At 33.1% G+C, this 16792-nt stretch overlaps 1 protein-coding gene across 1 annotated transcript in view; it reads left to right on the top strand.

Annotated features, from left to right (window-relative positions):
* PCDH9 (protocadherin 9) overlaps positions 1 to 16318 on the top strand; it is a 682686-nt gene extending 666368 nt beyond the window's left edge. The window contains exon 4 of the mRNA XM_065744017.1: positions 15945 to 16318. Coding sequence (XP_065600089.1) covers positions 15945 to 16318 — 374 coding nt within the window. The remainder of the gene's footprint in view (positions 1 to 15944) is intronic.
* Positions 16319 to 16792: the final 474 nt, after the last annotated feature.

Raw genomic sequence — 16792 nt, 5'->3', positions numbered from 1 at the left:
GGGTAATTTAGTAATCAGTGGGGAGAAGTAGACAGGGTACAATTCATCTCATCTTAAAGCCTGAAGGAGTTCAGTTGAACAAAACGGTAAAAGAACCCGTTTAAAAAATCTAGATGATGAGCTGAAACGTATTCTTCAATTACAAATGCCAGTGATTCATCAAATCGTCTTACTTCTAGCACTGCCTTTCACTGATGAGATTTTCAAAACGAATGCAGTACAACATTAATACTAAAAAATCTTACCTTTTTGCTGAGGACAGTTATCCTTAATGCTGCATATGGTCTCTGTAAGGATTTATAAATCCTTTTATCTATCTTGTATCGGAAACAGTAGGCTTTTACTATAGTGTCTTAATACTTTACCACATGGCAGAATTTTATTACATATAAGCTGCCGTGCCTGTAAGTCAGTCCTTAAGAAATGAGATAGGAGAATATAAACTTCCATTAATTTGCCCACTAAAAAAAAAAGCTACCGTCTTCCTCATGGAATTTTTGTTAGTATAAGAAGCTACATTAGGAAGGGGGCCAGTAATTTCTATTCATGGAACTCCTATCATCCTATTTAATCTTATGCTGAAGAATCTCTTAGTTTATAAAGTCGTTTTAAATATTTACTCTCTCTCGTCACTGACAAATGTTTTTCTCTGTCTAGTTTAATTCTCCTAATTGAAACAAGGTAAAATTTCTGAGTCCTCTTTAGTAAGAAAGACTTCTGACTGTTTTCATTTCTTGCAATCTTTAACTTCTTCTAGTTCTTTTGATAACTTTTTTTTTTACTGATGATAGTTCATAGTTTTGTGGGTCAAAAGCAGTTTGTATCATGTCCTTATCATGTATTTATATCAGTGCCATTACTGAAAATATTACTGAAAATATTATTCAGGATTAGTTCTAATATTAAATTGTGAGGAACCTCTTCCCAGTCCTTTAATTCCCCTTTCAAAGCCACATACTCATTCCTTTAATCGACCTACAGGTTCAGCTGGCTGATATAGTGGTTAAACTAAAATAATTTTATTTATGGCACTTCATCACATCCTTTACTGAAGTCCAGAGAGATGAAATTTACTCAATTTCCTTTGATTCTAAAAATGAAATAACATACCATAGTAATCTAATATTACCTGCCATTCTTAAAATTGATGTGGCAGTTCTTTCTGTTTTTCAGTTGTCATCATATTATATTTTCCTTTTTAATTCTCCTTAATTCCTTCAAATCAATTCTTACAGATTGTTAGCTCTTGTGCTTGCATTTCTCTCCTTTCAGGTTGGCCCTACTATTAACAAGAATTTCATCAGGTAGCACTATCTCATACTTTGGACATTAATAAAATTGGTTTATGCTGAATCTGGATTTTTCCTCAATAATTGTAACTGTTTCTATCAACTCTGTAGTATATGTCTTTGCAGTAAACAGTAGTTATCAAAAACAAAGCATACTAGATATGGAGAAGGAACTTTAGATTATGTGTGGCACAGTTAAAATGAAATTTAAGCAAGTATTTATACTAGGTGCAGGTCATGCTTGAGCTAGGCATTTCTTCATATGAGTGCTGCTCAGTTTTGTTAAACAACAAAAAGATCTTACTACCTTTGTCTTGTAACTGTGAAAACAAGTTAAACAAGTGAACTTTCATTGTGTTTAGATTTTTGGAACTGCATGACACTCTCCTGGGCCCACTGCTTGAGCCTTTCTGGGTCTCTCTGAATGACATCCCATCCTTTGACTATGTCAACTGTGCCACACAGCTTGGTATCATCCACAAAAGTGTGGGTATGCACAGTCCCACTGTTGATATCACTGATGAAGATATTTAGCAGCACTGGTTGATAGTAAACAGCACCAGAGCCTGTCTCTACAGTAGAACTCTAGACTGGAATGAATTGTCCATAGTTGTAGGTCTGTATTAAGTAATCTTAAATCTTATACCTAAATGACATACAAAATAAGTCATTCGCTCATTCAAGTTAAGAAGTCTTGTGATTAAATGTGAAGGACTTGCTTAGAAGAACATGCTTAGGAGATGGTGGGAGTAAACTGTTTTGTGGAAAATAAAAAGGAATATTGATAAGACTTGAGTTGAAAGTGTGTAAAAAAGAGAGAAAGCAGTGCTGTATATAGACAACTCAGAAAAGGAGAGTCTTGAGCTGAAGAACTTGTTAAGAAGAATTGGTTTGTTATACAGAGAAACTAAATGCTAAAGGAATGACCTGTAGTTCACTAGAGAATTGATCTGTTTCCTTCAGTGCGTGCCTTCCTAAATCAGGCTTACCACTGAAATTCATCTGGTGTTCTACAGAGACAAAAGACTTGGCTTTACAGTCAACAAAGGCAGTAGCAAAACTACAGCCTATTTCAAGAGAGAAGTATGTATCTCGCAAATCTATGAAGTCGCAGCTGTCTGTTTCTGTTATCCTGCTGAATAAATGGTCCAGGAATACTTCTGTTTGTGTGCTAAGAAAGTTTGCTGACATCTCAAGTAGGTCGTTGTGCTCTTAAGTGCTTGATGTTTTTTTCCAAATGACTTGCAACCTCAGAAGTTACCATTTAATAAATTATCACACTGGATCTAAGGGTAATAATCTTCTCAAATATGACTGTTAATTTCCTCTTAACTACAATTTTATAATAGTTGTACTTTGTTGGCACAAAGCCACCTATTACTGGCTGTGGTTTGCAAGAAAAGGCTAGATGTTCTAACCAATTACTACTGATAATTATCATAATTCTTCAGATCAAATCAGTCATTCAACCCAAGCACAAGATAAAGGTATTAACAGAACAATAATGCTTAGGTGTTTTGACAAGACATTTTGTAATTGGCAATTAACATCTACACTGCAGTCCATACAAGGGTGGTAGACAGTAAAAATTTGAAGTGAACTAAATTCTGAACCGCAATTTCTTATTTACTTTTCATCACTTAGTAAAGCACCAATAGTGGTTGTTTTTACTTTTTTGTTTATTTGGTCATTTTTGTTTTGCTTTTTTTTCTTAACAAAAGGAAAACATGATTTCAAGTTGTTAAACAGAGTTGGTTCACAGTTTCTTTTGATTCTCTAATTCTCCTGAATGCTCAGAAAGCACAAAGTTGTTTCATATTGACCTTTATTTTTAGAAGCTTGAATGGGATAAATGTACAACATTAATCACCAAGTATGTGTCAAAATATGTTATGCAATGTTTTACAAGGTGGAAAATAAAAACAGTGAATTCAGAAATATGAAATTACTGTTTTACATTATGTCTCAATTTGGAACACCGTGGAAATTTCTAATATTCACAGCTCTTATTTTTTCGTATCTGTCTAAAAGGTCTGATTTTTATTTGGTTTAACAATGAGTATGTGTTTCTAAACCCATAAAATAAATTCTGAGCAGGTAAGCAAAACTTAAATTGTGTCTTTATACAAAAACAATGGTTTAAGTAAAACAAAATAACCATTTGGCTTTATATCCTCCTGACAAAAATGTAAAAATTGCTTTAAATGTCAATCAAGTATTTTTTATTATTCTTATTATTTGAGAAATACAGCAATGTACAGGCATAAATGAGAACATAATCAGTCTTTTACACGTGTATGTATTCATGCTCTGTGTTCATAGTCAGTTCTTCCCTCTGCAGCATGTAGCATATATAAAGCAGTCTGTTTTAAAATTAGTAAGATTTGCTTTATTTTAATTACTTATATTTATTTATTTGTAATATTATGTTAATATTTCTTGTTAAACATGTGCAGGAATCTGGAGACATCAGCTAGTATATTCCTCTAAATGTGTTGGTAGAAATCTACCACGTGCACTTCATGCACAAATTTCCTACAGTCTTTTTGCTATGTACTTAGGTTCAGATGCAAGTTAAAGTAGCCCATTTTTTAGAATTTTTTGCATTAACTAGGTTAGTTAAAAAAATAGAAGAAACAAGTGTAAGAGTTTTGGAAAGCTAAATTTGTTTAGATTTTTTATTAAATGGATAGAAGAAAATAGAAATTTCTGTACCTCCATTAAATGTGGATTCACTATTCATACGAAATATAATTTGATTTCCTCTCTAGTGCCACAAAGAGTTTTTTTTCAGTCTTCCAAATAACATACGAAAGTCTGAGAGTAGCCAAGAGTTATAACAGGACTGTGTGAGTAACAAAAATAAGTAGAAAAAATAGTGTGATATTGCTTCCATGTTAATTTTCAGGACATTGTATGTAATGACTAAACAAAGAACAAGGTTTTTCTGAGTCATAGTTTAATATAAATGCATTTTGACACTGGAGTCTATATTTTTAGTAGACTTAGAAGCTTATTAATGTAATAATATAAGCTTATTAAGAAACATATGGTTATATCTGTTGTGAAAAATATATTGCAAATATATGTATATATATATATATAAAGAAAATGAAGAAACTGTAAAATCATAGAATCACTAAGGTTGGAAAAGACCTCCAAGATTATCTAGTCCACCTGTCAGCTAGTAGGGCTGGGACTCAAAAGTAAGGGAAGAAAACACTTAGTATTTTTCATGCAGTATGCCTGCAGTTCTAACACTGAACTAAATACTACAGAATGAACTAAATGGGATGTGGTTATACAAGCAGAATTAGGAAATAGTTCTTTTATCTCTGGCATCTGTGTCCTGTGAAATTTATCAAAAAACATGTATATGTAATTTTTTGTGTAGAATGGAAATCAATATCTAAAATACAATTGAATTTACTATGCACCTAATTTATGCACTTTCCTCTGCTACTCAGATTCACATAGCTTAAATTTCCAGTTTTACATCTTAATTCTATGAAGAGAAATGTATTTCAAAAGCTACTAATTCAAAAAATTACACTTACAGTAATGCCACAAATTTTCATAAATCATGGGAAAATATTTGTTTTGGAACTCGCAGAGCAAGTGCTTGCTGCAGAGAGGGGTTAATCTCCTGTTGAAATAAATAAATAAATAAATAACCCATAGGAAACAGAGTTGAATGTTTAGAAATACAGCCAAGTGATAGAATTTGAACCTAACCTACAGTAAGTATAGATAGCAGCTGTATGTTAAAATTTTGCTTAAACTCCCAAAATTAATAAATTGGGACCTTTTCCCCGAGATTAAAACATAGACTTGTTACTTTTGGAGATAAAATGAAAGCTACATCTAGGGAGGTGGGCAAACCTCGTAAAAATGAGGTTTGTTTGACTTGAGAAAGTGTAAAACATAAGAATGCAGAGATGTGCAGATATCTGGGACAAGGTTCCTGAAAGTCTGGAAAGAGTGTAAAATAGTCAATGATATGTTTCTAGCAAAATATTGTTTTCCATAAAAGCTATAGTAAATGAAATCACTACTTGCAATTATATAAGATAACTCTTAGTGTGACTTCCATCCTGGTATTCTGTCTATATCTCTCTATGGAATCTCTGGTAGATTGTAAGAGCAATAATTTTCAGTTTTGAAGCCCATAGTTCTCTGTTTATTTTTCATCAAGTTATGTTGGATGCTTGGTGCACTACTATTACTAGAATTTGCTTGAAAGAACAGAGTTTTAGGTCACTTAAAAACATTAAGAGACCTTTCTAAGAGAACCTTAGAATACAGTATCTCATATCAACAATTTTTTTGCAATAGGATAAAGAAATTCTTGTTCTGAAGTTATCAAGAATATATTAGGTTACTGGTCAGATATTACTACTAGTGATACTTCAAGTTTACAGAAAAACTGGAGAAACTTAGGTATTGCAAGAGAACTGAAGATATTTAGGGATAATTACTGAATAACTCATCTAATAAAATGAATGCAAGCAAATAAAAATACTAAAACTTAATACTTGGCTTTCATAAACTCTGCATATGCATTGAGAATAACCTGGAGGTAAGTACTGTAAATAATACTATGTATGCATCTAGATGATTATAAAGTTTTCTTTGTGTATAAGCTCACATGGATCTGTGGTGGAGTAAATAAATAGCAAAGATACCATTTGTAATCCGGACCATAGCATTTAAGCATCTTCATTCTACCAGTTTTATCTTTTCCAAAATAATTCACCTATTTCAAACTGTAGAGAATTAGAGTAAGTTTGTATATTAATTTTCTGAAAGATTTGATTGTAGCTGGCACCCTCCAATAAGTCCCTCACAGGCTTCATAGAGCCCCCCTTCCTGATTACGCTTCAGATCACTGACATTCAGATCTTCTATGTGGCACCTTCCTTGTTAATTCACTGGCTACTGGAACCACATTGTTTAAAATAGGTTCATAGGTTCATAGTTTCATAGGTTCATAAGGTTGGGAAGGACCTACAAGATCATCTAGTCCAACCATCCTCCTATCACTATCCCTACCCAACTACTAAATTAAATCCTTTAGCACCTCATCTAAACGCTTCTTGAACAGTGCTAGGGATAATAATAGAAAACCTTTATTAATCTCCATTTACAAGTTTATCTAACATTTTCTAGAATGGCAACAAAAGCCGAGACTCCATCACATACATTTTAAACACATAACTAGGAAGGTAATTACTGTTTCCTTTTTATCCGTGAATTTCTTTTTCATCAATGAATAGAAACTGACACCTCCAGAAAGTGACTCAGGTCTTCAGGTAGCTAATTTGTTCTGTGCAAATGTTTCTCTCTACTTTGATAACAGTATGAGGTTAGCATGAGTGTGTAACTGAATTGGGCACAGCAATTAAGTTGCTCATTTTATGATGATGCCATCCATTTCAATGGTAGAAGAGGTGGACTAGTCCATCTTTAACAGTACCAAACCATTCTACAATTAACTTTTTGAATATGCAGATATATAGGATACATTGATTTGTATACAATGTATAAAAGTAAAAATACTGAACATTTACATAATGTGTATACAATTAAAATGCATAAATACATTATTATTTGAACACATATCACATTTCATAATCTATATATGTATGAGGTATTTTTATTCAGTTGTAAATTAGTATAGCTGATATATTTTGTCAAATAAATTGTCACTAACCATGCCTTTCCTGATGATTAGAATTTATAAATCAGACCTTTACAGAAGAATAGACAATGATCAGGAAAAACAGCTCTTTAATTTAGAAGACTTCATTTTAAAATCATAATATTCAAATTAAATGCAAGTTGACTTGTTTTACTTTTCATGCATGAACTAATGGTCAGGCATATTGTAGCTGCATACAAAGCTAGTAAAACCATGCAGTAGTCAAATAAATATTATTCAGCTGTTTTGCTGACAATAGCTTCTGCCAATGAAGAGAATTCTGTCAACCTTTCTCATATCAGATAATACCTTTTTAAGCAATGAATACTACTTTTTCACATGCAATTCAAAAAATATATATATATTCACCAAAATATGATTTTAGGGTAAAAAGTTGAGAGAATCTTTCAAATTGAGACTTAAGTTGTTTTTGACTGACAGCAGATTCATGATCGTGTCATATTAATAGATCAGAAAATATGACCATGTCAGAAATATTGCTGTCTCACCAGGTTATCTGTAAATCAATTCAATAGAATATTTTCATCAAATACCATAAATATTTAGGTGTTAAAGAAAAAAAGATAGTAAATTATTGAAACCATGGGAAGCTGTATAAATATTTTACTTTCCCCCTCCTTCATCACCTTTTGGAAATATATGTAAATATTTAGACAACAAAATAAAAAGCTACACAAGGAAAAAATGTTTCATGCTGAAAATGAGTATTAGCCCAAATATTTAGACATGTACTGTGCTTTGGTCATATTAAGTAATCCAGTCAAATTTAGGAAGTTCATTTGAATCCTCAGTGGAATTTGGATTTATTAGTTGGCCCTGCTAAAATTAAATATATAGCAGGAAAAAAAAAAACAACCCCAAACCTCATTTTGAGGAAATAAAATTAGATGAGATATCTTTCTTCATGGCAGAGGCTTTAGCAGATGAGAAGATGGATGAGTTCCATGCCATGCTGAACGCGTGGAACTCAAATTTATAAAGATGTGCTGTCTGGTCTTTGTACATCATAAAATCTGTCCAAACAATAATAGCCTCTTGGGGAGAATCTGCTGTCCTGGCTGCTCATGTATTACTGTATTTGGATTCTCTCCACTTTAAAATATTCACTTTTCATCTATGACCATAAAATAGAATCTGTATGTGAGATGAGTAAAACATTTAATATTTATTTATTTATTAACAATTTTTGTTTTAAATTATTTTTATTGGGGGAAGGGGGGGGGTGGACGGGGAGAGTAGAGTTTGTTTGTTTCTTTCTTTCTTTTAAAAATTCCTGCTTGCATTTCTTTTCTTTCTCTTACCCAAGAAGGTTAGTCTGAATTCTCTATGTGACATGTAAGTTGAGAATACAGTTCATAGTCTGTGGTTTGTTTCTTTATTTGATTGTTGGTTTTAATGATAAAATGAGCTAAACTTGAATAACAAGCCAGATATTATTTTGCATCCTCTATCTGTCTAAGAGTTATGATGAATTTGGCTTTGTTTGTGAGTGAAAGTTTATATACAATATGATTTTATGTTCATATTTCCTGATATATCCATCTTTAGAAACAGAAAGTATCTTTGGATTATCTAGCGAGGCTCCTATTTAATTATGTTTTTTATTAATACAAGGTATAAGGTTTCACTCAGTTAAATATTGAAGAAAAAAAAGTTGTCAAAAAAGATCTAAGGAAAATAACACAACTAGGTTTTTATAGTCAGTGAAAAGAACTGAAGGAAGTTTGAGGTGTTGACAGGATGGCACAGCACTATTCCTGACAATAGCTGTGTTGGAACAGGTGCTGTGGCAGCTTCCTTCACTCTTGATTGCACTGATGATTTGGCATGCACGCAGAATTGTCCTGAATGCCATATTTGTCTTTTCATCTGTTTATAAAAACAAGACAATGATAATCAAGCTTGACCCTTAGAATATAGCAAACTCTACAGTTAGATAAGGTGTACATCAAAGTCTATGCAATACAGTTAGGAAATGGACTGCATGCTTTTACGAACAACTGAGTACTACAATTTGGTTAAATCTATGACTGAAAGCAACCAAAATGAGTCTATAAATAAGTACTTTCTTACTCCAAAATGTCTCAAAGTGCTAAGACTCGAACTGTGCATTAAATAATTTCTGTATAAAACAACTAGGAATAAAACAGTAATGTACTAACATTCAGCTGAGCCGATTTCAAAGCTTTGTGTAGACTGAAAAGGTGGAGAGGCTTAATCGTAGACTAAACTTTCTGTTTCTAGACAAGTTGATTTGGAAGACTTTAGGAAATTACTGAAAATTCTAAACTACTAAACACTGTTGAAATTCCTTACATACTTTCTCTAAGTGTATTTGCTTAGGCAGAGCAACATGCAAATAGCCTTTTGGCACCAGCATCTGTTTAAATAGTAAAACAGTCTTTTAGTTCATATCTGTAGAAACAAGCCACAGAATTCCTTCTAAGGAAGATGGAAGTAAGTGGGTCTAGGAAAACAAATGTTTTAGTCTCTGAAACACTGTAAAACAAATTCAAATTTTTATAAGGTATAAAGCCTAGAAAATTGTCTTGCCTTAGACAGTACAAGGAACTGAAAATTAGTCCAGGCTGCCTGTGCTTCCAAGTGTGGACTGAATGGTATACAACTTCTTGACGTATACATGTGGAAAAGCTTAGACATATACGCATATGTAAATGCATAAAACTTAATCTTCTTAGCAAGGCTGAAGTTGATTTTGGTCTGTGGAAGAAAGTCTGATCTATTGGAAAGAAAAGGGAGCTTCAGTGGCGTCTCTCATATTTCCAGAAATATTCTAACTACAAGTATCCTCTGCAAGATGTTTGAAACAAAAGATAGATAATATTTCTGTAATCAGCCTATGTGTATTAACTAGAGAAAAAACACCACCCTATTGCACTGCTATGTCGTTCAGACCTAGAACTTCTTGGCATATATATGTTGGTTGTACTATTAAAATGTCAACTACATTTAGAAATTCAAGGTATGAAGGAGAGGGAACATTTACTTTTGTAACGCTCATTTGATTTAGACATGAAGCATTTCAGTCATCAGAAGACTGAGGCAATTCTGTGCAGAAGCAGAATTTCAAGTACTTGAATAATCTTGCATTCCAAAATTGATCTGCCCATGGAGCCAAAGAAGTTGTCATGCACAATTTTTGGAATTGTACTTTGACTCTTAGCCACCTAGAGTTTAGTGGAAACCATTTGGATAACTTAAGTATTTCACATAACTGTGTAGAAAATCTTTTGTCTGGATTTCCTGTCTGTTAAGAAATTACTAAGAAATAGTTTGTTGAATTTCTGTATTCTGAGCAGTACCTTCCACAAACCCTCTCTCCTCAGTTGACTGTCCCTCCTGTTGTTAGTGATTCTAGGAAGGTAATGATTATAAAACCTTATCTTTGGTAAATAATGAACGTATCATCTAACATTACAGTATTATTTGATATAGTAATAAAGAAAAAGAAGCTAGGATAAAATGGAAAAAAATAACTATTCAGGACTTGATCTACACCAAAGTACAGAAGGTAGAACACAAAGAAGAGAGAAAAATGGGTTACAAGGTGCTGACGATATTTCTACTAAAAAATGAAGCAGTAGTAGATACAGGGACCTTGAAACAAGACAGTTTGGGGCCATGACTTTATTTTACCAGTATTGTTATAACAGCATTGACCCTTCTAGGTGGAATACACATTTAATAAGCTACTAAAACTATGTATATTTTTTGTAGTCACTGAAGAATCCTTTTGTTAATTAACAGTATCCAGAAAACACAAGTAGCATAACATGTATGTGACTTTTCAGTCTTTGATTTTTATTCCCAGACTATAAGAACAGACTCCTATTCATTTCACTGATATCTAAGAGAAAAAAAAGGTCAAAACTACATTTTTTATTATAAACTGATATGCAGCTTTTATGTTTATCATATATATTAATTGCAAAACCTCCAAGAAACATAATAATATAATTTCAATTCTGATATATATAGGAAAGGCTGTAAAAATCATGTCTCAGGAAAGATCATTAAGTAAAGTGACCCATGAAAGCTTTAAAAAAGCTTTCTGTATTTGAGCCTAAATAGAGCTGAAAATGTTGGGATCGTTGTTCTTTTCTATTTAAGAGACGGTATGAAAAGTTAAAAAAATATGATAGTCTGAAACACAGCTGTGGCCATGTCTGAATCCACTGTACTTAATGTCAGTGCCCCTAGGCAAAGAGTACTATTATTTATTTTATTTTTATATATGTTGAGAACACAAAGCCTCATGAGTTGAACTTGAGGTCTTGACTCTTTAGCGTTGAAGAAAGAATTTTCTGGCTTTGAGCAAAAGTGTTTTAAAGAAGCAGGTTGAAAAGCAGCTGGTCAACACACCAGAAGCTACTTGATAATTGCAGCAGTAACTTAATCAATGAAATAACAGTTTAGCTTCAAGGTACAATAAAAAGAGATAAAAGACCACACCATTAGGGTATGACTACCTATTTAGTTGCACACATTATTTTTCTTCTTATACCTGTCTGCTTACAAGGATGCAACTCATGCATCTGTTTGTCAGCTATTAAAAGAATAAAATAATAACAAAAAAGCATTTTTGGGTAAGACCTGATGTAAATATTTACAAAGACAATTTAAAGGAGTATTTGTTATGCACTTTTGTGTTTGCTTTCAAAACATAGAACTCCAGAGACAGATGGCTTGTACGGTTTTATCAGCATTTGTGTCATTATATATTCAAGCAGCCAAGACTGATAACCAGCCTCATGTATTACAGATTGTTCAGAGAACAAATACTTGGGAAAAAAAATTAAGAAAGTACTTCACTGAGGAAAGAAACTTAATACAGAAAATTCAGCAACATTTTTATGAAAACAAATTAATGCAATTATAAACTTGAAGCAGCAAGAACAGTTTTTTAAGTGGAATTATTGTATGTAGTAATGAAACAACTTCAGAAAATTGGGTAAAAGCTACTATTCATCTGTGATGGAGGAGAAACATTATTATGTCAATATTCTACTTCTCAATACAAAGCAGCCAACTCTTCAGTAGAAGCTGCCCGTGGAAATTGAAGATTTCCATCATACTCTTTGTGATCATGTCACTTTATGCTATTGAATAGCAACCTCAATGAGAGAATTAGAAAAAAAAAACTTTTTTAGAGTTGAGAACATAATTACACAAAATCTGAAGAAAATAAGCGAGGTCTTCTTTTTCTTCTCAAAATTTATTTTCAATCTTCTTCCAGAGTCTCACAGCTGGACATTTTTAAAGTTCTCTGAATTGTCATAATTCCCATTATTAACAGTGATAGTTACAAAAACATTGTGTTTGTATCTAAAAATCTTAACTGGAAATCAGGTGTGAAAAGCACCGAATACATTATGAATGAAGCTGCCTTCTCCTCAGTAAACACATTCATTCATTGTCAGAACTCAACAGCAACATTATTCATTATTATTCTTTAAAAACAAACAAAAAAATCCAAAAAAAAAAAAAAAAAAAACCCGAACAAAAAACCCACCACAATGGAATTATTTTCATCTTGTCATGACTTAAATCAAAAAGTGATTAAACAAATATTTCACATAATGTAATGGATGATGGTTTGCATCTTTTAAACTTCAAAATATTTTAATAAAGCAAGTAAATCTTCCCTGTATTTTACAGAACAGAAGGCACGAATCAGAATTCTTGAAAATATACACACTTGAGTAGGAATCCAAAACTCTTCCCAAGTCTGGGCAGGCATTTCATTCACAGACTTTTCTGTCCAGGCACAAGTAGAGGTGTGTCCAAACTTGCAACAAACCTCATGGCTTTTTGAATAACTGTTCAAACACAGCTAAAGGAAGAGTGCTGGGTTTGCCCTGGAGTTCCTAGTCCTCTCATGTGAGCAGAAAGCCTCACTGCCCACAACTGTCATTTCTCACCTACACCTATCAAAAAATGGTAATTTATGCCTTATGAAAGCTTCAATAATCTTGGTTTTAGTTTAAATCTCTACACAGGGAAGGTTTCCTGGAGAAGGACTTGCACACAACAAGTTTTAAAGTCCAAGTGGGACAGTAGTACTTTGTTAACACACCAAAGAGCAAGGAGCTGTTCCTCCTGGTTAGGTGAATATCAGAATTATGATCCCATTCTTCTCTCTGTTATTCATCATCATATGTATCTTATTATTTCAATACTCTCCAGAAAGTCTATCAGCTCAAAGATGGCTAAGGCAAAGGGTGTTTAAAATCCATTATCAGCTAAACAATACCTCTAGCACTGTTACTGAAGAAAGAAATATGCATAACATAAATCTTAAAAAATGTTTAACATAGCTTAGAGGAGAACATTTTGTCCTAAGTAAAATAAGATCAATCATTTAATTTTTAAATGAAAGTAAATGCACTGTATCTTGAAATTGATTTAAGTGAACAGAACAAATAAATAAATAATAAAAAACATATATCCCTTTTGGAACTGTAGTACTGAAGGCTCTGCTGCTTACCTCTTATTCCACCACAGATTGGAAGCACAGAGTGCATGCACTTTATTTCTTGGAATGTGTCATTCTGTGGTTAACAGGTTTTGTTGTGCATTTTAAGTTTTAATTCCTGACAAACCTTCCCTCCTTGGTCAGCAAGATCATACAAACAACAACAAAAACCCCACTAAAATCCCATTAAAATCAAATTTATATTGTCATAGTAATAAATAAATAAATTCTCATTAACTTAAGGAATGTTAACAATAAACTGGGTGCACTCTCTTTACTTAGTATTACTATGTTTGTGCTAAATATTTGCCTCAGTTTCTAACTGCCTATTATAGTGTTCAGTGAAGATCATTTATATAAAGAAGCATATCTTTCTCACAGGAAATTATCATAGTTCTCATTTTAGAATCAAGGTTTTTGGTTCTTGAAATCTGAGGTAACTCTCTACTTTACAAATGCCTTTTTTTTTTCTTTTTCCACTAATGGTTCTGTATTAATTGCTTCCTTTTGTATTAACCTAAATAGAAATTGGCATTGATTCTGTAAAATTTTATGTTCTAGTCAACAACAGTAGGATATTGTGTTATACAAGGAATGCAGAAGTTTTATTGTACTTTATTGCATTTTGTCATGTCAGCAGTGTTCCAGATATTCTAAGTGCATTGTGAAGCTCAGAGATAAGAACTGTGCAAATTACATTGGGACATGCAGAAATAGATCAGATTGCATTTTCTGTGAGTGTGTAAAAGCAGTAGGCTGATAATCTGTGGAGGAACTATTATACACTGATATGCGATGACTTAAAAAATAATAATAAAAAAATAAAAAAATAGCAATTATTAAATTAATTGGGATAATTTGAGTATTCAAGAAGGGTCTTGTTATTATGGGTAATTTCTTTTACATGCATGGTGTAAAAGAGAATGAAATATTCTTCAGCATTGTAGTGCAGAAATCTTCGTTAGTGTCCTCACTTATTTTGCATCTCAATTGTATTGTAAACAATTACTTTTTTTGCTGGTACACCACTGACATTTTTCTTGATTTATACCGCTTTGCAAGATGCTTTCTAACTTTACTATTCCTTTCTCCCTGCTAAAATTCTTTCTCAAAAATCAATCTATAATTTCTTTCCTGTCACTGAGCTTTTTAATCAAGGAAAAATGTCTGTAGCTCTTCAAATGTCTACACAATTAGCTAGCTGATTTACTCTGAAGTCGAGGAAGGGTTTCTTGAAAATCTTGCATAGAATTGCAACACATTTAGTGAAATATATTTCAGATATTGAGAAATATCTCACAAAGACACATGCAGTGATTTCTCTACATTTTTTACTGGCTTGTCCTTCCTCATAGATCCAGTCTGATTAGATGAACAAGTTCAGTCATTTAGGAATACAGTATGACAGAGAGGAATTTAGTGCTACTGAAGAAATGGTGACCTGTCTGCTAGACTGCAAGATGCCTGCAGCTGGCCAGCTGTGTCCTCAGTGGTGTGTGAAAAATGATGAAGATATTTAATATGCATAGTACATAACTAATCTTAATTTCAGTCTCCTGTGCTTTCATATTCATGACTTAACAAATAGTTATGAGAATAATTCCTTTTGATGAACAAGATTTATATAACCTTCCTTTTTTATTTACCCCGTGATTTTTATGGTTGCTGAGATGTGTGTTATTGGTCAGAAAATCACATTTTTTTACTGTTTTCTATTGCAACATGTTTTTGCAATGTTTTTATGTTTTCATACTAAATCCTGAGAAGTTTAACTTCTACTTTTTGAGAGGATGTATCAGAGCTTTATTTACTGGATATATAACTATGTACCAACCTGTGTACAATATAAAAAATATAGAAGCTTCTGGCATTCAGACAATTCCTTTGTGCAGGCCTATTTTCAGGCAGGGAAAATGTTTCTTAGCTTGCAGTACGCTGTTAAGTTGCTAAAGCATTAAAGGAAAAAGGTGAGATGAAAGCAAAACAGAATGCATGCAGACTATAGACCTTTACACAGAGCATAAATTCTCACTCAGCATCTGCAAAAGTTGTATTTTCACCTACATAGTTCTGTATTCTCAGTTTGACTAAAGAGTTAAGTTTATTCAGAGTAAAACCTGAGACTGATAACTTATGGGTAATTTAATCATGTTTTGGAAACTTTGTATGCATACATCTAGAGACTGCATGTCCAGAGTGTACATGACCTACAAAGAAACAGCTCCAACACAATGAAAATGTACCTAGGATTTACCATGAACATAACAGGCTTTTTGAAAGACACAATATTTTTTCAGAATCACTGTTAATTTTCTCATAAAGTATATGTATGTATGTAATGTCAAATATCACAATCTAATATGTCATATTTCTCCCTATCTCACTCTTTCTTCTTTCTGTTTTGTTGTTATTTTTGTTTGGTTTTCTTCTTCTACAGATGGGCCTCTTGGGCCAAGAGGATTAGCTGAAGCTACAGAGATGTGTACTCAAGAATGCCTGGTTTTGGGTCATTCAGATAACTGTTGGATGCCTCCCAGCCTGGGTCCATACCAACAGCCAAAGTCTCCTATGTCTACCTTTGCACCTCAGAAAGAGTGGGTTAAGAAGGACAAATTAGTTAATGGACACACGTTGACCAGGACCTGGAAAGAAGATAGCAACAGAAACCAGTTCAGTGATCGAAAGCAGTATGGTTCCAGTGAGGGCCACTTCAACACTGGCAATCACATGACTGATATTCCTCTGGCCAACATGAAGTCTTACAAACAGGCCTCGGGAGCTGCTGAGAGTCCAAAGGAGCACCAGCTATAAGAAATGGTTACTTTGGATCAATGACTTTAGCCTACTTAGACTTGCTAATACTGCGTGTACGTCAGAGCTTTATGTATTGGGTAGACCTCTAGAACTATGCATCGCCTAGCAGAGACATGCATATCTTTATGTTAGCACCGTGGAAGGAATGATGTCCTGCAAGATGAAAGAGAGTTTCTACCAGTTGTGTGGTTCTTTTAAATAGACATGATTAAACTCTGCAGCAATCTCTCCAGTTTGAGAATAAAAAAAGTTTGGTTGTTTTTTGTTTTTGTTTTTTTAATTATTTTATTTTGACCCTGGACTGCTGCTATGAACAAGAGAAGATGCATTTGAAGAGTGGGAGAGCGAGAAAGTTCATTGGATCGCAATGATTGAATAAAATATCCAGTTAGAATATTGTGCTTTTTTTGTCATTGATCTATGCTGGGACCATTATACTTGAGATCATATTGCAAACAAAACAACTGAAAC

This window comes from Cyrtonyx montezumae, unplaced genomic scaffold, assembly GCF_038088225.1.
Source record: "Cyrtonyx montezumae isolate F1298 unplaced genomic scaffold, pur_monq_1.0 scaffold_3, whole genome shotgun sequence".
Classification (NCBI taxonomy): domain Eukaryota; kingdom Metazoa; phylum Chordata; class Aves; order Galliformes; family Odontophoridae; genus Cyrtonyx; species Cyrtonyx montezumae.
The sequence above is the reverse complement of the archived record's forward strand: the minus strand, read 5'-3'. Positions and strand labels throughout refer to the sequence as shown.